At 39.0% G+C, this 23,597-nt stretch overlaps 3 protein-coding genes and 1 long non-coding RNA gene across 12 annotated transcripts in view; 2 read left to right on the top strand and 2 right to left on the bottom strand.

Annotated features, from left to right (window-relative positions):
* Positions 1-23,597, bottom strand: part of LOC146478318 (microfibril-associated glycoprotein 4-like) — a 193,619-nt gene that overhangs the window by 123,964 nt on the left and 46,058 nt on the right. The window lies entirely within an intron of this gene.
* LOC146478325 (uncharacterized) overlaps positions 1-23,597 on the top strand; it is a 120,050-nt gene that overhangs the window by 7,028 nt on the left and 89,425 nt on the right. The gene's annotated exons all lie outside the window — the stretch shown is intronic.
* LOC146478327 (uncharacterized) lies at positions 1,092-3,739 on the top strand. Its single transcript, XM_085111864.1, has 2 exons — positions 1,092-2,936; positions 2,993-3,739. The coding sequence occupies exon 1, from the start codon at positions 1,307-1,309 to the stop codon at positions 2,729-2,731; it is 1,425 nt and encodes a 474-aa protein (XP_084967990.1). The 5' UTR covers positions 1,092-1,306; the 3' UTR covers positions 2,732-2,936; positions 2,993-3,739.
* On the bottom strand, positions 6,746-23,586 carry LOC146478328 (uncharacterized). 8 transcript variants are annotated; one of them, XM_085111883.1, is made up of 2 exons: positions 23,472-23,586; positions 6,746-8,807 (listed from the first exon to the last, which is right to left on the bottom strand). In XM_085111883.1, exon 2 carries the CDS (start codon positions 8,743-8,745, stop codon positions 8,083-8,085), a length of 663 nt encoding a protein of 220 aa, XP_084968009.1. In that variant the 5' UTR covers positions 8,746-8,807; positions 23,472-23,586; the 3' UTR covers positions 6,746-8,082. The 8 variants fall into 8 exon arrangements, with proteins under 8 accessions (XP_084968009.1, XP_084968012.1, XP_084968011.1 ...); XM_085111886.1 differs by lacking the exon at positions 23,472-23,586 and adding an exon at positions 18,826-18,966; XM_085111885.1 differs by lacking the exon at positions 23,472-23,586 and adding an exon at positions 14,902-14,962.

The following is a 23,597-nucleotide window of genomic DNA, read 5'->3' on the forward strand; positions in this document are numbered from 1 at the left end:
GATGATCTCGATCCCAGACTCTCTCTCCTTTGCCAAGTTGGTGATGATGTCATCCGCCCCTGCAAAATCTGCGAGGGATGCCAGATACGCGTCCCAAGATCCATTAATTTATTCATCGTCGTCCCATACAATCTTGACTCCAAACGCAATTAGGAGTGCGTTCTTTCTACGTCGAACACCCATTCTAGAATGAGAATACTTAGAATGGTGTTTTGGTGCGTATTGTTTTTACTTGTTTTGTTTTCATTTCGGAATCGTTAGAATTGTAGTCGATGCCATTACAGTCTTCCTGCTGTTTGGTGCAGAATGAACACAATGTTTTTTTCATGCCTCAGTCAAACGTTTTAAACACCACCTTAAAAATCGCTGCAAACTGTTTAAATGAGAAACGTATTGAGAGGTAGCCCCTCTTGGGAGTCTCTATGACGAGGCTAGCCGCTTGAAAAATCAGCTTATAAATCTGTTTAAGGTGGTTGACTAACTTTTGGGTCAGTGGATGAAATCCTAAAGTGTGACGATTCAAATAAAAGCTACTGAGCAGTACTTTCCTGTAGTGCTGTTTATTATGCCGTACAAGGTGGTTCTATCTTTTGAGTTTGTGGATGAAATCCTAAACTGTGACCATTCAAATGAAAGCTATTGAGCAGTACTTTCTTGTGGTGCTGTTTATTATGCTCTTCAAAGCACTTCTAACGTTTGAGTTTGTGGATGAAATCCTATAGTGTGACCATTCAAATTAAAGCCACTGACCAGTACTGTTTCACTCTTTACTATGCTGTGCAGGGTGGCTCTAATTTTCATGTGATCCTGTTTACTTAGCAAAAGTAAACGTTTGCACCACACAAAACGAAATTTCCATTTCACATGAAGTATTGCACTTGGGTACTTTTATCATAATCGGCGTAATGGACGCCGCGGGTTTTGTTTGGAAAAGGCTCTGTATGCTTTAATGACCCCACTTGAACACTAATTAATTGTTTGCACTTCTTTTCCACTTAGTTTCACTGTCGGAACCCTTTTGTTTCGAGAGATTTGCACAAACAATGGCTTAGAAATCTCGGGAGGGATGTTTGCGTGCGAAGTTATGCAAACACAACTCCATGTGTTTATAAGGCTTGCTCCGTGGTAACAGCAAATAAACACGTACAGTTTAATAGCGGAAGGTTGTCAAAAACGGTGTGTAGTTAAAGATAATGCCACTGCCAACAGGTTGTTTAAACTCTATTTGTTTCAAACGCCGCTCTTTTCGGGCAATTAATGTTTCACGCGCGTTTTAATCACCTCGCGTGTTAATCCAGTTTTAAAAATGGAACCGAGCATCGTCGAGTTGGCGTTTAGCTCGGGAGACTCCCGCGAGAAACGAGATTCAACGGAGTGGCTGGACTTGAAAAGTCGCGTGGAAGAGGAGAAATTTCGAAAACTAAGCGCTGACTTGGAAAGGAGAAGAGCGCGAAGATTTCTTCAACACGCCGAGGAGGAGAGAAAAGTGATCAAGGAATTAAACAACTTGCAGAGAGACAGACTTCGGTTTGAGCGTGAAAAACAGCTGCGGCAGCGAAACTCGTTTTCATACTCTAATGAAAGGCGCAACTCGAAAGAATCACTCGGAGAACAAATCACGCAGCTACCATTAAATGAAAAGTCATTTGGTGCATCTGCCTCGTTGGCTTTTGATCCGATCGTCGAGAAAAGTTGCCGTCCTCAAAGAAAGACAAGCAAAGAACAGGTAAAAAGTTACGGCAGTTCGGTTAGGAAGCTATCGAAGGAGTTAAGCACATCAAATGGATTTCCTTACATTGACGGGAGTGACGTCGAACGCTTCCACAAACTGTGTAAGTCTGCCTCGAAGAGCGAGTGTCGAAGATGGGGTGCCGCATGGTTTTACGCCAAAAAAGAACAAGACGTTGCTGAAGATGCTAAGACGAGATGGAAGTCGCTGTTGTTGAAATCCGAGAAGGAGAAAATGCGTGTTTTAAGTGCGAAGGGAGTTGCCTTCTTGGACCAGGAATTGGATGAGAACAGCTGTAAAGTGTATGAAAGCAACTCGAGTGAAAGACCATCTAAAGGGAAGGAGAATAAATATAGTTCTGATAGTAAGAAACACTCATTGTCCTGGTTTGGCCAAGGAAAAGAAAGCAGAGATTCCAGGGAATTTATGGAACTTTCAAAAGATGAAAAGTTAACCTTTCACAAAGCTTTCGGCCGCCCGCAAGAGGAAACGAAAGAAGACAATGGCTCCGACTCAGGTGAGGAATTTGCTGGGGATGAAAAGTTAACTTTTCACAAAGCCTTTAGTCTCCCACTGGAGCCGGAAACGAAAGAGAGCAGCGTTTCAAAAGGAAGTAATGAAATTGCAAAGGACGAGAAATTGGCTTATCCCAAAGCTTGTATCCAACCACCAGCGAGAGACGCCTACATAGATGGAGAGAAATCTCAAGGAGCAACAGCTTCTCAAAACGCGTCCCTGTTGACTCCTGTTAATGGCAGAAACATCTTGACTTTGTACAAAAAAAGTGCTCGGGATCAAAAAGCGAGGCGCTCCAAGAAAAGCCGTAAATCTACAGAGGGAAATGACGATTTCCAGGAAAATGTGTTACTACCTCGGTTGTCTGCTATTCCAGAGCTGGATGCAGAGGAAAGTAGCTCGTCTTCCTCGAGTGAAAAGTTGAGAAACGTTCCAAGGCGAAAACGGGCTATTTGCTTTTTACCTAACTTGACAAAGGAAAGTTAATGCGAATCTGATCGGCGGCAGTGACGAGAAAGTCCTAAAACAAAATACTCAATGAACACCGACTTAAGCGGATCTGTCCGTGAGTACTTTCCAAAGGTCTGGGTTCGAGGAAGTTCTCTTTTACTTCGATTCACTCTTTAAATTCTGAGAAGAAAATGATTGTGTTTCAGTCGTACTACGTTAACTATAATGGGTTTTTTTTGAAGTGCTTTTATTTGCCTTCATTTGCCATCATTTGCACTGTAATGGTGCATTTTGTAGTCGTCATTTGCAAACTAACTTTTTGAACTGTTCAAAGTCTGCCGTCAATTTAACTTGAGTTTTCCTGTGCTAGTCCTAGGCTAGTTTTACGATTGAGCTGGAGGTTCGACCCATGAACGTGCAAGAAAATAATGAGGACTTGAGAACGTTCGCCAATATTTTGCAGTAAGTTGCAACCGCCCATTTCCGTCCTGGATATCCTTACCCAAAGACACGTTTTAATTGTTTCATTGCGCTAGTGTAGCAACATTTGCGAAAGCTGGATAGTTTTTTTTTTTTTGTATTTTTGGGCGGTAAAAGTAAGACTTTTGGGTAGCAGGGAAGCAAGTGGTCAGAGCACTCGGTGCGATTCCTGGAGGTGACGCCATATGTGGGTTGGTTTCGTTGTTTTATCTCGTCACTGCTCATAAGGTTTTCCTCTAGATTTTCCTGTTGTCCTCCCTGCACAACAACCAACATAAACCAACATCCGGGAAACAGTAGATGAAGAGCCACTCTGTGGATATGCTACTGAAAACTTTCCATCTCTGTATTATTTATTCATTTATTTATTTATTCACGTTATCATTAAAATTGGGAGCATCTGATACAGGACAACTGGTGTTATTTTGCGGAAGTTGTTATTTTTAACAAGGGAATAATTTAAAGGGATAACACGATTTTATACGGACGCCATTCATGCTTTTATATGTCAAACTGAGCACTTGCTATGTTGGTTGTAAACTTCCAATGCGAAACGTGAAACTTCCATGTAGTCTGGCAAAAAAAAAAAATAATAAAAAAATAATAATTAATACTTCAGTCTAGTGTGAAAAACTTATAATATCTATTTTGGGTATGTTATAGTGTTTTCTGTTAAGTGTCACGACTTTGTTTACAAAGCCGGAAAAACTCAATGGAGCATTTGACATTTATACACCGGCAAATTTCGTTGCGTTTGTTTGTCCCCCTTGTTGCGCTCTCGCTTGCGGTAAAAATCTCAAGTGAAAACTATTGGGCGATTTCAGCGCGATTTTGGCGCGGTTTCGGTTGCAATATTTGGTGCGATTTGCGGTTGTCTTATCCTATTCCGAAATGGTCATCAAGTTTCATGAAGTTTGGAAGTACTATTCTGAGAAATAGCGGCTACAAACCGCGCCAAAATCGCGCTGAAATCACCACTAGGATTCTCATCGCAAGCTTCAGCGCGACAAAGTCGCGTAAAAAGTGCGACAAAAAAAATGTATTTGTAAATAAAGGGGCCTTTAGAATGCAAATACGGAACAACTGCAATCAATGCAATCCAGACTGTCCGCCGTAAACGAAAACACTGTCAAAAGCCTGAATTGAAGAACGAAAAATGTCGTTTAACAAACACTTCAATTCAGTTCAGTTGAATGGAAAGTTGATGATACGACGCGCTGAATGGTAATGGCCTCTTTTTCTCTTTTATTTACGCCACTTGTTAACGTTGCAATGCCAAACTATCTTTAGTATCCAATGAAAACCGGAAAATAAGGCTGCAGTCACGGTTTTGTTAACAATAACCATGCTAGTGTACTGAAAGATTAATAAGTACCTTTTTTTTTCGGATGGCCAAGATGAAAATGTCTTACAGCTTGAATAAATTTGCAAATATTTACGATTTCTTGTCTTGCGTCTTGCATGGAAAATATGTTTTGATTATGCATGGGTTGTTCTTCATTGGACGGAAATCTCTTTATAATTTCTCGTCGGTGCTCTGAGAATATTTGTTTTAGGACAAAGGCACTGAGTCAAGTATCGAATATCGGTTTTACCCCAAAGAGGAAAAAGCCCGTGACAGTGACCCTTAAATTATAACTCAAAGTAATATATTCCAAGAACGACATCAGTTGTGTCATGTTCCTGTTGTTAATCATGCAAAAGCGTGTCTAACTTCCGAGAAAGCTTTGAAGTACTTGAATTTATATTAATCCTCTTTTCTCTAGTGCTGTGGTTGTTTATGAAGCAATGAAAAAGTTGAAAGCTTTTGTTTCTTTGGAAAAACAGCGTAAGTCTGCTCGTCGAGTTAATTACGGGTCGCATCTGTCATCATTTAAATTCTGGATGTTCAATCCTTCTCCTCCTTTACTGTAATTTTGAGACGAACTTCTTATTTAATTTCCTTGATACAATGATGTTGCAATCTTATCGTTTAAACAGCTTTGCTATCCTTCATTGTATTTGGCGTCGTTAGTTTGTCAATGGGCTGCTGTCGTTATTTGTCGTAGCGAAAATGCGACAATGCGAAGGGAAAATTGACACTGGGGCAGCTGTTTGAAAGCTTGCTTTGCAAATTAATTGAATAGACACGTTTTGGTATAATTTATGTATATGCGCCTTATGAAAGAAAAACCGCTGCCTTGGGATTTCCGTGAAGATGGGCGAAAAACGTGCCCTTTGTTTTAAAGTGCCAATATCGTGATTATAATGAAATAAAAAGCATAGAAAAAGTAGTACGCATATAAAATGACGATCAGACATGAAATCACCCCAGTCTTGTTTATTTCACATAAAAGGAGTCCAATGAGGTTTTGTATTATTCAGGATTCACATTGACAGAAGCAAATTGCAGGCTCTTTGAATTCTAATAAGAGGAAGGAACATACCATTAGAGCGATTTGTAAGAAATTATTCTGGGAAAGTGACCTCTTCGCTAGTTTTCACTGTGGGCGTTCCAGCTGAAGTAGACTAAAAATAGCTCATTATTTTAAGCATATTAACGTATTTGCGAGTTGAGTTTAAAATGAATTTATATACTGCACGAAATCTACTGACCTTCAAAAGAATAATAAACATCACCATAGGAAAGTACTTCCCATTGCATATAAAATGACCACGGGATTTGCAAGAAATTATTCAAGGAAAATGAGCTCTTTGCTAGTTTTCAGTCAATACTTCCTGCTGAAGAGAAGTAAATTTAGCATAATACAGCATAATTAACGCCGCTACACAATAGCTTTCAGGTTAAAGAGGAACAAGCACCATTCACCGCAGGGAAAAATAATCACTGGGATTTTATCCACAGAGTCGAAAGTTAGAACCACCTTGTACAGCATAATAAACAACACCACAGGAAAGTACTGCTCAGTAGCTTTCATTTGAATAGTCACACTTTAGGATTTTATCCACAGACTCAAAAGTTAGAACCACTTTGTACAGCAAAATAAACAGCACCACAGGAAAGTACTGCTCAGTAGCTTCATTTGAATGGTCACACTTTAGGATTTCATCCACAGACTCAAAAGTTAGAATCACCTTGTACAGCATAATAAGCAGCACCACAGGAAAGTACTGCTCAGTAACTTTCATTTGAATAGTCACACTTTAGATATCATCCACAGACTTAAAACTTAGAACCACCTTGTACAGTTTAATAAACAGAACCACGGGAAAGTACTTTTCAGTACTTTCATTTGAATGGTCACATTCAAAGGACTTCATCCACAGACTCAAAAGTTAGAACCATCTTGTACAGTATAATAAACAGCACCACAGGAAAGTACTCCTCAGTAGCTTTCATTTGAATGATCGGCACACTTTAGAATTCATCCATAGACGTAAAAGTAGAACCTTCTTGTACTATATTTTAAATCGTACTACAGGAAAAGTATATTTTAAAGCAGGTTTCATCCAGTCTGATTGTCTCACTTAGTTCCTTTATGCGCAGATATTTGAATATTTTGAATTTGATCGTTTTGAAGGTTTTGGTGATATTGTATACCTTCAGTTCGAGAAAAAATAAACATTCACTGAATAAGAAATTTACCTTTATTTTCCTTCCTTTACGACGAGGTCTAATAGTTTATTTTATTGTAATATTTCTACTTTATACATATCTTTTACCGTTTCTACTATAAATATTTTTTGATCTCCATTTCAAAGCTGGGGGATGCCGGTGAAAGATAGAATGTTCCTCAGTCCTTCTATAGCAGACTTGCGTCTGATTGAAGATTATTTTAGTTTATGAATTCACTTATCTCTTTCTTGTGGTCGCGAAAATTGACGAATGTTTGATAATTCTTGCGGAGGATGCGAGATCCCGCTGTGCTGTATTCTTTGTAATATTGCCTTAATTGATCGATATGGTCGGCATCAAACTGAAGCTTCAACTTTAGAATTTGCTAGAAACGAACTTGAAAGTGCGCGCAAGCACTGCAGTTAAAATAAAAGCCGTACAAGTGAACCTGAGGCGTGTTATGTATCTTCTAACGACATTAGCTTTGAAGAAGTAAGTTAAATCACTTGATACTCACCAAAAGCTTTGAAACATCTAAAAACCTAACGATTTCATAAGATACGGAGATTTATACGTGAATGACAGCGATATTGGGCGCTGAAAGGGCTTTATCTGTTTTTATTGAATGAAATTTCAAGTCCTCGACCGTTTTTGTAAAGGTCTGAATTGTATTGAACTTACTGTCATTGCATATAAAAATATACTAGCATTACTCTTAACTCGATTGCGTGTATTAAAAGTCTTCCTATCTTTTAGAAGATTTAATTTTATTTAAAAGCTTTTGGTTGAAGCAGACGACTTTCCTTGAAAAGCCATTTTTGTTGGGTTGCACTCCAATTGAATTTCTCATATTTCCTTTTGGCTTTCAGCAATTTCCTTTCCACAATCCAGTATTATTCTCCCGTAACCAAAGAGGTTATTAAAAGGTTGCCAATCGACAAGAAACGCTAACAACCGAGGAAGATCGGTTCACAACCCACTCTTTTAAACTCACGCTTGAGTGCGCTTTCATCCATTTTTGAATATTCTCAAATTTCAATGTACGTTGATCGGCAAGTGTTCCTCCGAAAAAACTCGCGCGCTGATCAGTATCACCTTCATCCCTCTTGCTATCTCATCTTTTATCATGCGTTGTCATCAAGTTGAAGTCAACCTCGTCATCTTTTGTCAACAGTTTTCCCTCTTATCACTTTGCAATCTTCAAATTGTAAACATTTTAAACTCTTTCTCGATATCTCTCTCTCTCTCTCTCGTGCGTTTTCATCCACTCTCATGCTTTGTCGAGAAGTTCGAACCGTTTCACTTTGAAAAACAAAAATCGGTTTAAAGAACCCAGTACAGAGTATGTTCGTCAGTTTATGTACGAAGCATATGCCTCTTCAACGTTCGAATGATCTTCGTCGCTTTCGTAGCCAAAACTATCATTGTTTATAGTTCTTGATGCATTTCCTTTATTCATCAATTCGTCAGTGTGTTCTAAAGGTGTAGGGTTCGACGGTCTGTCCAAAAGAAGCTCGTCCGCCGAAAAGCTGTGATAGTCCTCGATGCTTTTTACTCGCGCGAGCGGTTCAGTGCTACTGCTTCGAATCTGAGTATTCCTGCCGTATGACGCGCGAGGCCTCTCGCGCTCTCGCGGCCGCGCTATTTTTGGCGTGCTGTAAATTTCGGGAACTTTGGGTCTTCGCAGCACCGCGGGTTCTTCAGTTGCTCTAAATTCTTTGCCTTTCAAAAGGGTTGGCCTGCTGAGTACAATGTTCTCGTCTGACTTTGGCCTTCGTTGAGTCCGCTGTGATTCCGCGAAAGTGCTACCGTCCAATGCAGCATGATCTTGCAATTTTCCGCTCAAAGGTGGCAGTCTCTTGCGCTTGTCGCTGGTGATATTTAGCACAGGATTCGCTGGATTTTTAAGCAGCCGTTCCTGCTCTACAATTAACCGCAAAACTGCCGTCGATTCTTCATCGTTGAACTTACTCCGCGGCGGAAATCTTCGGCAGTTCTCAGCTGTGTTTTCCATACTTCCCGCTGAATCCTCTAACACTCATCCCTTTCGTACTTTTTGTCTTTGTTCCTCAGTGCCTGTCGAAGACAAATGATTTGCTTTCATCAGAGTAAAAAATATATTAGCAACATAAAGCTTATGACAGGAGTGCTGGCTCGCCGGAAGCCTGAATTTGGAGACAAAACACTTCCTCACCCGAATTTAAGTTTTGGTTAAGGGCGCACGATTCAGTTCATGTAAGTCCTTTCTTCGCTTGTTCTAAACCTTAAGCGCTTCAACTCTCTCTGTTCGTTAATGTATCACCTAGCCGTGTTCATAAAATTAAGGCAATTAAAATCGTCGGATTCGACCTGTCAAACAAATGAAGTCTTGGCATAAAATATTTGTAATTTAAACACGCGGAGAGTTCATGTTTTAGAGTGAGCGAGATTGATTATATACCCTTGATAACTTTTAGCCCTACGTCACTACTTTTTCCGCATTTTTTTTGCCCGCGTTGCCACGAAAGTCGAAGTTTCTATAAACCTGCGCATCCTAAGTTACGAAACGACTTTTGTGTAGCGAGATGCAATTATTTTTCCATTTGCGACGCTTCCTTATTCTCGTTAATTGTGTGTAAAACTCACCATTCACAGCAACATGCTATCGCATTACGACCTGCTCGATTTACACAAGACCTTCTCGATGCGAGTCTTAGCGCGTTTTCTCTCGCGCTAGCGTGGCAAGCCTTCCAAGGGCAAATATTTCTTTGGTATAATGAACTGGCTTCAATGGGGAGCTTTAATTGTTAGGATTTATTCCCTACTCGTTCGGCTTTGTGACGCGGTTCATAGATAGTAGCTCCCCTACGATGTTGTCAAAAACAATCGCTCAAACAGGTGCACGTGGACTTCGACACTTATTTTTTTTTTGCTTGTTGCCACGGAAACAAAACAAGGGCTTTCTTCATTTCGCGCAACCGGAACAAAAACATCATTTTTGGCTATTTTCGGCGATTTCATGCTCACTGTTGCTCGCAGTATTTTTCTGTGAAATCCAAATGCGAAGGAGTTTTGCTTCCAAAGCCTAGTTAAAAGTGCTAAAATTGAATATATACATTATACGATTTGTATATGTATGAGATGCGAATGTCAACAACTTATGCAGCTACGCAAATTTGGAACTTCCAAGTCGATTGGTTGGTGAATAAGCTTGCCCTACCATTAACTGAGTGTTGCGAGAAATCAGTGGAAACACTATATCTTAAATTGCGTACCATTGTAGACATACGACGCACCTATAGCATTTTTAAAAGACAAAACAAAGGAAAAAAAAGGGGAAAAATTGCAAAATTTTGGGTGATTTTTATCTTTGGCGGAAAGCTCGCTTCCTTGCTAGTTTTATTTCAGTGGTATTGTAAAATAAAACTGCGCTCTTTTGTTTTAAAGATGTTGCGAAAATAAACGTTTTGTTTTATTGACGCAGTCAACGTGTCTTCGTTTAAATACCCAGCGTGAATCCACATAAGATGCCTCGATGCCGCTTTCCGAAAATACGACAGGTTTCCTAGTAGCGCGAAATTTCTTTGCGTATAAGAAAATGGAATGAAAACCAATCATAAATGCAGTTTTACAATATTTCAGTGAGAAATATTGGTTTTAGTTTCACTGATTTCCACGTAATTCATTAAAAAACCAACATCCAGCATCGGTGTTTGTCAATATTTTTGAAAGGAAAGTTGTCCGAAAGACAAAAAAAGTGATAATTCAGTGTTAGGCTTAAAGGCAAATTGATATATCATGACTGCATATGTTTGCGTAAAAGTTATTAAAGCCAGAAAAAAATGTCCGACTTGGCTTTATTTTTCCCGAAGGCTGGCATAGCTTTGGCGAAGGCCCTCGAAACAAAAACAAAATAAAACAAACTCTCACCTTCAATGAGCTTTGTCTAACGTCGCAATTATCTAAAATACCAAACTGAAAACTCTCTTCGTTGCAAACCCCTTCTGTGTCTCTACGCTTTTGATGTACTGCAGTGCTTAAACTCGACCAAGAAACGTGTCTAATGAGTTTTGCACCACGTTAATTTCGTACAGAGCAGCCTTTTTCCCCCGTATTTCCCGTGTCAACGAGTGTTTTCCAGTTTGTTTCGAACTAACCGGAAGATTAAAACGATGACGCTTTGGGAATTGTTTCAGCATTTACCCTGCTGTGCTCAGAGCGTATGGAATGACAACGAAAACCGAAACTAGTTTTCCTCTCGGCTTTTTCGTCAATTAATTCTGTCAGCTATGTTTTGAAAGTCTGCAAATTTAATTTAATTGCAATTACAGCCGTACTCTGAAAAATTTCTTCAATGAAACTGCAGGAGTGCCATGATAAACCCGCAAAGTTAGTATTAATCGACTGAAAACAACTCGCACACAAAGTTTATTAAACGCGTTTTTCGCTCGATGTGGTATCGAAACCATGAGCGATTTTTCTTTTGTTTTGCCCCAAGAACTCAAACATTAATTAGAAAAGTGTAGAATTAAAGCGAATGGGAGAAAAAATTAACATATAAATTTATGGCAGACTTTCTTAGGTACGCCCTAAGGTTCTGTTGTCACTGAATTAAGTAGATAAAGAAACGGCATTGCCGCGGGAAAAGTGATTCTAAAAGTTGATAACATATGGGACGTGAGCCTTTTATAATTTAACTTAAGAGTTAAGTATAACGTTCTTTTAAGCGAATTAAAAGCTCGTGTGTGCCTTATTGAGGCGCTGGCAAGCTAGAAAAAATGTCGAGAAACATTTTTGCTAAAAAACGTTTTCTCGTTTTTATTTATTTATTTATTCACCACGACATCTTCGTTTTGCACGCGTACTGTATATTTAGGGCAGCATAATGTTTCTAAAAATATAGAAATTGCCTAACAAATGCTGCATGTGGGCGAGCTAACAAGGAGAAACACTGACTTTTATAGATGTATCCGCAATTTTCTTGCTTTAGGGAACCTCCAAATAGAATTAATCTTGCCGTTTTCGAAAGTAATAAATCACTCTTTAATGGCTTTGAATGAAGCCAGGATTCCAGGTTGCTAAGGCATTGCTTTTGTTAAAAATATTCAAGCTGGTACATGATTCTTTGAAAAAAACGTTTTAAAGATTATCTCGGCTCCAAATTCTTTGTATTCACGTGAAAGGCTCGTTATGTAATTTAGGCTTCCAATACTTCATTTTACTAGAAGTAGACCATCTCATGTGTTTGAATTTTTGTTTTGTTTTTTTCGTTGTTGTTTTATCCCTCACTAAATTTTAAGCCCTCGGTCAAAGCTCAGAATGCATAATTCTTGATATCTGTTTCCTAGAAACCATTTCTCTTTATCGGTTTAGTGTGTGGACTGAATTCGGTGGTACAAACCTCGACAGGCAGTCTCAACACCTCACACAGGAAGGACTCCTTAATCACGTTTCACGGATAATAAAACGCGTGTTTCACATTTCACGGATAATAAAATAGGCATTTCGCGTTTCACGAGAAAAAAGCGGACATTTGATTTAAACTTACATTACTGGCTAACTGTTTTTTTTTGAGTTGTTCCCTTCCGCGCCTTTTCCAGGTCACCTGCTTAAGTTTGTTTCCCTTACAGTTTAATATTCATTATTTAAAAGCTGACCAAAGTCAACCAAAAGAAACGAGGGGGTCTCGTTTTTATCCGGTTAGGCTTTCCGACTATACGAACGATCCGGACAAAACGATGGAAAATGTAGGAAATAAAGGGAAAAAAACTGCTAAAAGTAGACTGCATGAGACTTTTGCAGACGGCCTGTGTTGTTTTCAAATGGATCAGGTGATTAGTTTCTTTAAAAAAATCTACGGTGCTGCGTCGGTAGAGATTGGAAAGGAATATTTAAAAACTGGATCATTGTATAATGCAATTCAAGGGATTTGATTGGCTGAGCGGCCATGGTATATGAGCAATTATACCATGGCCAAGAAATGGCGGCCATTAAATTGTCTGCTGGTTCTTCTCTCACAGCGAAATCAGTTAGATCTAGCAATATTTCTTGATTGTTTTTAATAAAACAATTATTCCACTTGCGCTTGTTGGATATGAGATGATTATAGCCAACTCGGCGCTACGCGCCTCGTTGGCTATCTATCATCTCATATCCAACGCGCGCTCGTGGAATAATTGTTGATTATCAACAGGTAATTTGCTCACCGTCAAGAGATTCGGGTGCTGACGTTTCGAGCGACGAAGGGCTAACGCTCGAGACATCAGTACTCGAATCTATTTACGGTGGGCAAATTATCTTACCAGCTCTGTTGAAAAAAAGCCAAACATTAGTTGTTTTTAGTTTCCGTGTAGACAACACAAACGGACAAAAGAGAATAAAAGAATTGCATGGTTATCAGGTGTAGTCTTCCATGTGCACGTAATTGACCGAAACGGAGTTTTCCGAAAGCGGAGTTTTCGAAAACGTTGACGTAATGGCCAAGAAAGCACTCATTAAAGAGTAATCGTGTTTATGGTTCTCAGTCATTGTTGTTTGAAATGTGAAAACGAACGGAATCGCATACGCACGGAAGGGAAACGGTTCGAAAACTCGTTCTTAAAAAGTGTCCGATTTCAAACAGAAACTGTCGAAAACACATACACTATTATTACACATCTAATATAAGCTATAACCTTTGAATCACGTGAAAATATATAGAAATGTATTCATACTTGTACGCGGAAATAGTCTCATTGAAGAAGAGAGAACTGATCTCAGGCGCCGCTTTCGACAAGTATGTTGATGTTTTCCTCTGGTAAAACAGAAAAACGCTTATCCATGTTAAATTTTCAAGTTATGTCTTCCGCGTGCATGGGATTGAAGTGACTCAAGTTTTGAATTCTGTGGGATATCACCTGGGGGATATCATCTGATATTTTCCAGTTTTAGTTCGGACTCTTTGCGTCACGCGACACATTTTGACCAATCACAGACAAAATATTTAAAGGACTGTAAATCCTGTTATTTTCGTCAAAAGTAAAATAAAAAAGGATTCCCGTGAGCACACAACGGTGAATTTGTTCATTCTCTTTCTTAATTCGAACGCCACGCCTACCAATTTGGTTCCTGGGCACAAGTAATTAGCCATTTTTTTGAAGTGACGTTTTCGCTTCCATCGCCGTTGTCGTTGCTTAAGTTCCCTATTTACCGAACCACGAAGCCGCGAGGCAAATATCTACCATTATTCACCGACACTTGGTTGAATAATTGTTTTCTTATATGCCAACTCAGTGGATAGCCAATCGCAATAAGTCACTTATTTCTGAGAAATCGGTGAAAAAACTTCATCAGTCCGGTGTTTGGATAGCCAATCAGAGCACGTCGCGAAAGTCACTATCCAGTGGTATGGTATAAATGAATATACCGTCACTACCGTATTTGGAAGGCCAGAAATAGATACACTGTATCATTCTTCTCGTGCTCACTTTTTTCCTTTCGGGTAATTGGCATTGTTTTTTCTTGGTTGAGTATAGTATAAAACAGTTCTTCCTCTGTAATCAATATGGTCGTTCATGAGTTCGTACTCGAGAAGTTTGCCGAATAATTGTTAAATATTCCCTTCAATAGCGTTTCTTTCAGGTTCATAATCGTTTTCAATAACACCTCGTCCGCGAGTCATTCTGTGTCAAAATGTGAATGAAAAAAAAAAATTTGTTTTGATACATAGTTTTAGTCAAAACCGATTGTAACAACGTGTCACGCTTTTTATATCGTTTTTTTTTTATTTCTTGCGAGGTGATAAGCTGAATTTCACGTGAAAGAGATTGAGCGTGTCAGCATAGTTTATGTAGTCCACTTGGTATTTTTCTTTGGCAGGTGGCTATGTAATAAAAATAAGTAGCTCTTGTAGACAACGAACGTGACAATATGTAAAGCTTTTCAAATCGTTTTTTTCCCCGTTTTTGTTGCTTATATCATTTTCACTCAGTAAGTATTGACATTTAAACTCTCGAGTGAATAATGGTTGTTGTGTCCGTTGTATTCCTTTGCTTCTTCTAGTGAGGAGGTAAAATAACTAGCTTTCACGTGTCGGCATTAAGAGATTGAGCGTTTTAATTTTGTATCAGCAACACATTTTTCTTTAGCAGGTGACAATATAAACTGAAAAAAATAAAAAACTAAAAACCAGAAAAGAAATTTTCATTCCTACCTTTCGTCTGCTCTTTCCTCAGGCAAAGGATTATTAGCGAAAGTGATACATTGTACAAACGAATCAATGCAATTTTTTTAACTTTAATTATTCATGGTTCGTGTTTTCCAAGTTTGATAGGAGGAAATGTATGTAATGTATTTGCTAGAAAAGGTCATTCATTGAAAGCAACCATTGGCACTCACCGATGTTTACAATAAACCTGAAAGAGTTGAGTTCGATTAATGGCGTTCTACTTATGTCATGCGACACTTTGGCGCCAAGGATATATCCGCCCTTATTCGATTAAGTCCTGAGTCATTTTATCCTGAGAATGACAAAGTAAAAATTGACAAACATGCTTAAATTTGCACTTGGCGAATGAGCAGTCAGTACTACTGTTCAGCGGCTTTTATTAGAATGGTTGCACTATGGGATTTCTTCGATGTTAATTAAGAAGCGTGAAACATGTTGTACAACATTCGCCTTTATCGCGACAATTTAAAATTTTGATGTAGCCCATGTAACGAAGAACCATTGGTACTGCTGTAGAGAGCACCTTTAAATTACTAAAAAGGCCAAGTTTGAGAGTCTTAAAATAGTGAAGACAGTTTCGTCAAGTCAGAACATTTCATAGACTTTTGTATGGAAACGGGCAAGTTTTGTCTGTCTTCGTTAAACGCCAGCAAAAATCCTGAATTTACAAAACTATATCTTCGCAATTTTAAAAGACAAAGCTCTCACACTTGGTTTGTCTAGTAATTTTAAGGTGCTCTTTCCAGCAGCGGCAATTGTTTTGCCGGTTACCTCGTGGCCTACATCAAAATTTTCAATTACCGTGATCGAAAAGTCTGTGATAAATACACAGCCACTGGAAAGTATTGCCCAATAGCTTTCATTTGAGTTGTCACTTAGACTGGAAAGCTAAAACCGTCTTGTACAGCTTATTAAATAGCATCACAGGAAAGAACTGCTCTGTAACTTTCGTTTGAATTGTCACACTTTAGGGATCTCACCCACAGATGCAAGAAATGGAACCATGCATGTTTCACAACGTAAATGGTACCACAGGATAGAAGAGCCACCTTAAACAGCACAATAAACACATTCAAATTCTGGTGAATATCTTAATTTTATTCCGGTACGCTTTTGGGCAGAAAAGTAGTTAGTTACCTACGTCCTTTCTTGTTTATAAGAACCTTTTTTTATATTAAAAAAAAAATGTTGAGACTGATTTTCCAAACTTCTTAGAGTCTATTAAGAACATGCTTAGCTAGGCACGGATTTAGCAAGAATATCCTCTTTTTGTCCACTTGTTTTTTTAGACGATGGTTTGGTCAGCGTACACTGTTACCGCATATAGTAACATATACAGTAAAGTTTTTTATTTGTAAACTTCTTAGTATTTTGAACGTTTCATCCAATTTGGTTTTAGAGTTGTTTTTCTTCAGTTAAAAGGAAGCATTTTCCGGCGACCGGCATGCAGTTGCAAGCCATCTAAAATTTTCTAATACTTGCCAACGACATGACTAATGACGCCTTAAATTGTTTTTTTTTTCTTCACATGGAAACATTTTGCAGGTTGTGATCTGTCAACTTCGATTCTGGACAGCGAATTGAGTAATGTCGCATTAGTACATGTTTTTCAGCCTACAAGAGGGAAGTGACAATTCGCGAAGAGTCATTTGTATAAACTATCAAAACTTTTTGTTCATGTCAGCCATATGAATAATGACCACACGAATTACTTTTTCTTAATTTGTTGAAAGCCAATTTTAGCCTGTCAAAAGTTTTCTTAATAGTAGCGACGTGACACCTGAAATTAGTTGCTTTTAGAAAATAACAAATTTGCAGCACGTAAACACGTTAAAATGACCCCAGAACCCCTTAACTGCGTAAAGAAGGCCGTTTTTCAGCCTATCACAGCCAGTAACTTGTCATAACATGTTAATAGCGAAGTAAATAATTTACGATGCTTTTTTCCAAAACATCACGTTTTACAATGTAATAGCTGCGCTGTGAGTTTTGAACCATGGTAGTATTTGAAATTTTAAGAATTTCGTGCTGTTGTGAACGGCTATAAAATGTCGTCTATAAATAAAAGACTGACTTTGCGAGACAAAGTCAAGGAGCCATTGAACTCAGACGTAATTGGCGTCACGACAGTATTTCAAATTTTAAAACTTTTATACAGTTGCGAACAGTTTTAAAATGTCAAAAACTAAACTATATTTATTTACATACTAGGGAAGGGCATTGGTCGCTATGTATTGCGGAGTAAAAGCTATACCACTCATTCTTCATTAAGAACTTCTCAGGAAAAAAGAGCTTGATCATGCAGTTGTAACAGACCTTCAACGGTCGGTTTACACGGCAAGCGGCAAATAGTTTTCGCAAACAGTACATGACGAGAAAATTGTTCTTTACACCTGTTGTGAGGCAGATGTATTGAACAAGCTGAAAACATTACCGTTCTAAAACGAAGAGGCCCTGTAATAAAGTCAATTCGCTGAAGTATGCATTAAGAGAAAAATTACCGTCTGGCGTATTTGTACGTGTTAAATCTCACGCGAACAAATTTTGCTTGTAATAATCCACTGACATCGGTCTAATTAATGTTTGAGGATGAGACGGGAAAAAAGGAAATTGAAATGTGTAGCGGTCCATTTGAGCGTTAGATCTTCTGTTAACCTTTCAAAAGCCGGCCTGATGTGCGTGATATCGGCTGCCAGGTCGCATTGTTTTGAGACTGCCCCAGAATATGTCTTGAATGCGTAGTAAAGACGGTATCCACGTTCTTTTAAGATCTATTTTGTTGTAGAAATCAACAGAATGGTATGCCATTCATTCCGTCCCTGACAGCAGAATGAACAGAGTACGGTTTACTTGGAGAAGAGGAATTGCGTTCTTTCGGGAAGCCGGGGTTTTGAGGTTAATGGAAATAGGCGGAATTGCGTGCTTTTGGGAACTGATAATCTATGTATTGTTATTCCTGAACCGGAATAAGAATAGCCAAAATTGTCTTAAAAGAATCTCGTGCCCATTCATATTCACATTTACTGATGTATATACCTTATTTTTATGACTCAAATTTCTGCAAGGCTGATCGGACTGCGTAGAAAACTCAACTGCGTATACCTGCAGCATTTTCGTTGTGCGGTTCCTTACTTATTGTTTGCTCTTATTTTTATACCTTTTTTGTGTGTATTCCTCATAGCTGTAGAATTTTTAAAACACCCACCTGTAAGGTAGCTGGTGTTTTCCTGCATCATTATAGGACTCACTGTTGCCATAGCTAAGGTTGCTTTCCATATGTCAGACTGGTCGTTCCGTAAAATGGAGTTTATCAATTTGAAGGACTGCTACTTCGAATTCTTCAAAATGGCACATTCTGAGAGTAACGAGCGCCATTTTGAAGGAATCCCATAAAGTAGTATACAAAACTGTCGTTTCAATCGGTTGAACTGGTCGGCCAGTTTTGACAGATGGGAAGCGTCCTAAGTGTACTGATCACGTTCAATGAACTTATACTATATACTTATACTTTTTACCCATAAAAGAGAATACTTGCGACGCCTTCTTTAAATGGATCGTCACTGAAAACGCATGCCATGTGGTTCTTGAAATCAGTTCAACAAAATGGTCGATTTTCTCTGACTAACTTGTAAGAGTAAATTTATCTGCTGTTTTGTTGCCCGCCGGTAAAATTTTTCAACTCTTCAGCTAGTTATAAATTATCTTTAGACCCATGACGAGTTATTCCAGCCTTCATTTGTAGATTTAGCGGAAATCGGAAATGCATTCGTCCAAGACCGATTTTTCAATTATTCAAAAATAAGCCTTTGAATTATTTTCTCCGTAGTATATTATCTTGTATGCAGCAATGAATGGTAAGTTACTCTTAAGAGGCAAAAAAGCTTAGACATAAACAAAACGCTTACTCACCAATTTGTCGTTGCCAGGAAAAGCTGAAGAGTCAAAATTTAATTTTTCAGTCTTCAAATAATCGTTCGTAGAAGTATATTTTTGTGGAAAATTAAGAGAGTCGTTGAAATGAAGTTTTCACTGGTCAACGCAACAACAAAGCTATCTGGTTTTGAAATACACCTGTGCTCTGTAATTAAAGTTAATCCTTTGCAAAACCGCATAAAAAGCGTTTACCGCTTTATCAAGGCGTTTTATTAAGTTTAGCTCGGGGCGTGTAGTGGTTTATAATCTAACAAGGCGGTGAATTTTGTGAACTTTTTTTCTCGAAGAAAAAGGTGTTTAGCTAAACATTTCGAAAGACAGTTTCAAACGTTTTATTTTTCAATACCTTTTTTCTCCTCATCACTGTAAGTTTTGAAAGCGAACTGATCTTCTCGATAGCTTCCTTTGTGACAAAGCCCTGAAAAGATAATTTATTATTTTTTTGGCCGGCGCCACTTAGGACAGAAGCTTGTTAACACCTCGTTCTGTTTGTCGCAGTGGAGATTTTAAATATTTACCGTGGATTGGCTTTTAATTTGCATTTTTAATCTCGATATTCACTTTTAACTGGATACACGACAATATTAACAAATATCATTAACTTCCTCTGTAAACAAAAAAACCATCCCGCAGTGTGAAGTTTCGGAACGCTGCAACCCAATCGTTACTTCATTTTGCTAATGTTGATAATCACTACTGAGAATCAAGATGTAATGAGCGCGGTTGGCTTTACGTATATAAAGATAAGAATTGAAGTGAACGTATAAAGCGCCGGGTTAGAGTGAGTTATATTAATTGTAATTCCGTGCAATAATCAAGCGAATTTCGAGGGAAAAGTTGACACTTTTAGAGCTATTGTAGCGCACAGTTGCAAGTGCGGAAGGCAAGTACTGAGGCTGAGCGTGCGCGATGTGCTGGAAGCGCGACAACGAGGGCTCTGGGAACGAGATTGGAATAACGATTGGTTGAACCAAACAGCCACCGTTAGAGCCTCTGCTTCGTAACCAGTAGTCTGAATTTTCTATGTTTCATCGGGAGAATGGACTGTGAAAGCGCCAATATTTTGAGTGTTTACATATTTAAACGCCATAAATGTCTCAATTCAGAGGATAATTCATAGCTGTACAGCCAGTGACTGCTCAAGGAAATTTCTTGCTGTAGTACTTCGTCATGTCAGAACATCCAAGCTTGTGTCCAACACACAGGGCGCAGAGGAGTCAAATGTGTTGTAAATGAGCGGCTAAATTCTCCGGCGGAAACCGATTTTGTTGATTTAAATACAAGAACGTTATTACGCGTCTGTTGAAAGATTAACTCCAAGCTGGCTATGACCGCCTATGGGGAAACGATCGGGCGACGTCGGAACAGCGAAGCTTTTACAGCGAGGCACGAAGTGCCGAGAGAGCAATTTATTTCTACCGTAAGCCCACCGTAAGCTACGGTAATGCGCCCATAATCATTTATGCATGCGGCTTGTGTCTTGGGGTTAATCTTTCTGCAGACGCGTAATAAGATCCCATGACGCTTTGTTAGATCACGTTCTTGTATTTACTTAGCCGCTCATTTACAACAAATTAGACTCCTCTGCGCCCCGTGTCCAACACGGAACTTCGATACAACATCTTGTCAGGTTTTGGGACGTTTCTCTGTCGGTTAACACTCGTTTCCATTTCTTAAACTGACCTTGGACGTTCTCTCAGTTAAAATTACATGAAGTGGAACTTATTTCAAAGTTAAGAGGAAAAGAAGAAAAAAAATAGAAAATAATGTAAGCCTCGAAACCGAGTCGTTTGCTTCATTTCCGGCTATCCATAACCACTACAGTGACACAAACGAAGACTATCTGCCGAGGCTTGCCAGTAGTTTTTAACGTATTTATATCGAGTTACCCATCACAATAAATGAAATCTATCCGTTTTCAAATAAGTGCTTAACCCTAAATACTGTAGATCGGTGCTAAGCCCCCAAACGATGTTACTTGCCTGGCTGAAGCTCTACTCAGGGCGGTTGGCAGTGTTAATGGACAGTTTTTCAAAATGGTGTCTATTTCGTGGGCTATTTCTAACTGAGAGGGAACGTTAAAGCTCTGTGTTAGATGGTTAAGACTTTTCCATGCGTCTCCAGCTCAGTGCGGTAACTGATTTGAACCAATCTTTGTTGTGTCGTTTTAAACGGGCAAAAATTGCTCCAAATGTCTTTGCTGAAGGTGCAGGTGTCAAATGACGTAGAGGACATGCGCAGTGTGCTAATCAGTCTATCAGAGCAGCCTCTCTTTCAGGGTAGACAAAATGGATATAAAATTTACACAGTGCCTTGGATTCTAGACTGTTCACAGTCCCCCTATTTTTCCGAGGGATTCTCGAGACCGGTACGCTCCGATGGAACCGCCGCCATCTTGGTTTATAAAAGCGAGCGCGATCTGGGGAGAGTGTCTAAACTACCGAGGGGAGCGGGAGTGGGTGGTAGTATAGTGGGGGGATCCGCTCCCCTCCCCTCGGTAGTTTAGACACTCTCCCCAGAACGCGCTCCATTTTACAAACCAAGATGGCGGCAGCTCCATCGAACCGTACCGGTCTCGAGAATCCCACGGAAAAATAGGGGGACTGTGAACAGTCTACTTGGATTCCACCCAAGAGTTGCTTGAAATGCTTACAAGGAATAACAACTCTGACAGTCTACGTTTCCCTTGTCAAGTTCTTGAAATGAAAAAAAAAAAGGTGTAATAAACAGACCAGAAACTAAAAATTCAAACGTAGAATAAGTAACTAAACGTTGTTTTTCCATTTTATAGCAAAATTTACCGTTGGATTCTAGCGTTGTTTTGTTTAAAAATATCAATTCTCTCGAGCGTTTTTCTCTTGTTTATAAAGCGTGGGAACTTTTTGGAATATTCAATTTTGTCTGTATACTGTGCCACTTAAATACTTTCGAGTCTTAATGAAAAACTCAAGTGTGGTCATTGAAATGAAAGCTTTTGCAGATACTCTCTGTGATGCTGTTTATTAAATGTTGTCAGTACTGTTCGAGGAGGTTCTGTGGATGAAATTCTAAAGTGCCGTCATTAGAAAATATACTGCTGAGTAGTATACTTTCTTATGGTGCTGTTTTATATTATGATGTAAAAGTTGAACTCTTTGGCGTGATGAAGTCGTTTCGTGTGAAAGTTGTTGAGCAGGACTTTTCCTGTTTGTATTTAATTTACCCCGAGGGAACATTTCATCAAATTTGTCAAATTTAAGTTTGTGCTGGCTCTCCTATGGGATCTCGATGCTCGAAGTCTTTTAATTAAACGGAAGTCGTTTGTCACGTTTGAATTCTCAAGCATGATTTCCTGCCTCGATCCTTGCTGCGTATTGGCTCACAAGAAGAGTTTTTCATTACTTTTAATTACTTTTACAGGCGGAACTGTTGAATACGAAGGTTAATTGAAAATGCAACTGTTCGTGCCCTGTTGAAAATCGCAACTCTGAGTTTTAAACACCTTATTGCTCAAATTTTACATCCAACTTGTGACGTTTGGTTCTTTCCATGAAGCGTGTCGAATGCGGGCTATTATAAAAACATCCAAAATAACACTTAATGTGTTGGCGTTGAAGGTTTCCTTTTAATACCCGTTTTCTCTTTTAACGCCAGCTTGTGAATGCGATAAGGTGTTTCGCGTTTGTGAATTCAAACAAAGGCTTACGTTGCCGAAAGTTAGCGCCCTTAAAATATTTAGCTTTGTTATAAAAATAAGAATTTTTATTTGAGCTAGGTTCTTAATGGTATTTCCTATCTATACGCTAATATTCAACTCTTCATTTGTATATTCCATTATCCATGTCATTGGGGTTTTTTTCTGTGGTCCTGTTAATAATGCTACTCAAGGCGGCTCTTAGTTTTGAGTCTGTGGATGAAATCCTAAAGTGTGGACGTTTAAATGAAAGCTAATGAGCGATACTTTCGTTTGGCTCCGTGTTTTATGCCGCACGAGGGAGTTCTTTCGAGTCTGTGCGGCTTGAAGGAGTGTTGGTGATCGGCGTCGAATTGCAAACTACATAGCTGTATTTTTCTGACATTTTTCATTGTGACATATTCAAATGAAACCCGTTGAACTGTACTTTATCGCGTTTGCTTCTTACTTTTTAATTTGACGTTTTTTACATCGGGGCGGATTTAGCAGGTTTAATAGTTGGTTCAGTTGATCTTCTTACCTTACTGTGGCTACACACAGCATGCTAGCTACATTGGTGAAAACGTATGCAAAAACCGTGATTTAGTGCCCTGGCAGTCGCGATTCTAAGTAAACTTTGTCAAGACGTTCTCTGACATCTCACAAAACGCGCTTTTCGTTCTGTCAAGAGAACAATGCAGCAGACCCGGTGATGTCAATGCTGAAGACCACCGAATATTGCAAGCAGCTTAAACTTTGCCTTACACGGCTTTGTCAAGATTAGCAGTGACAGTTTCACATTATGAGAACAGGTTCCGGGCGTATTATTTGACTGCAAAGGTTATTGAAAGCGACTCTGAAAAAATTGATTTCTTTTCGCCTGGGATATACCCCTCATACCTCGCGCGTCTCTTCTTTAAGACATTGGCTAAACTTCCTTTTCAAAATGGAATAAAGTTCGTGACCTTACCTTAGTCTTAACTTAAAGTGTTTTCCGGTTGTTTTGAATCTCTGGGCAGCTTCTGTTGCTATGCCCCCTTCGCTGTTTGAACTGAGAATATTAATCCTATACACGTGAAGTTACTTCAGAGAAAAT

This window comes from Pavona decussata, unplaced genomic scaffold (genome assembly GCF_977016875.1).
Source record: "Pavona decussata unplaced genomic scaffold, jaPavDecu1.1 SCAFFOLD_64, whole genome shotgun sequence".
NCBI classification, from domain to species: Eukaryota; Metazoa; Cnidaria; class Anthozoa; order Scleractinia; family Agariciidae; genus Pavona; species Pavona decussata.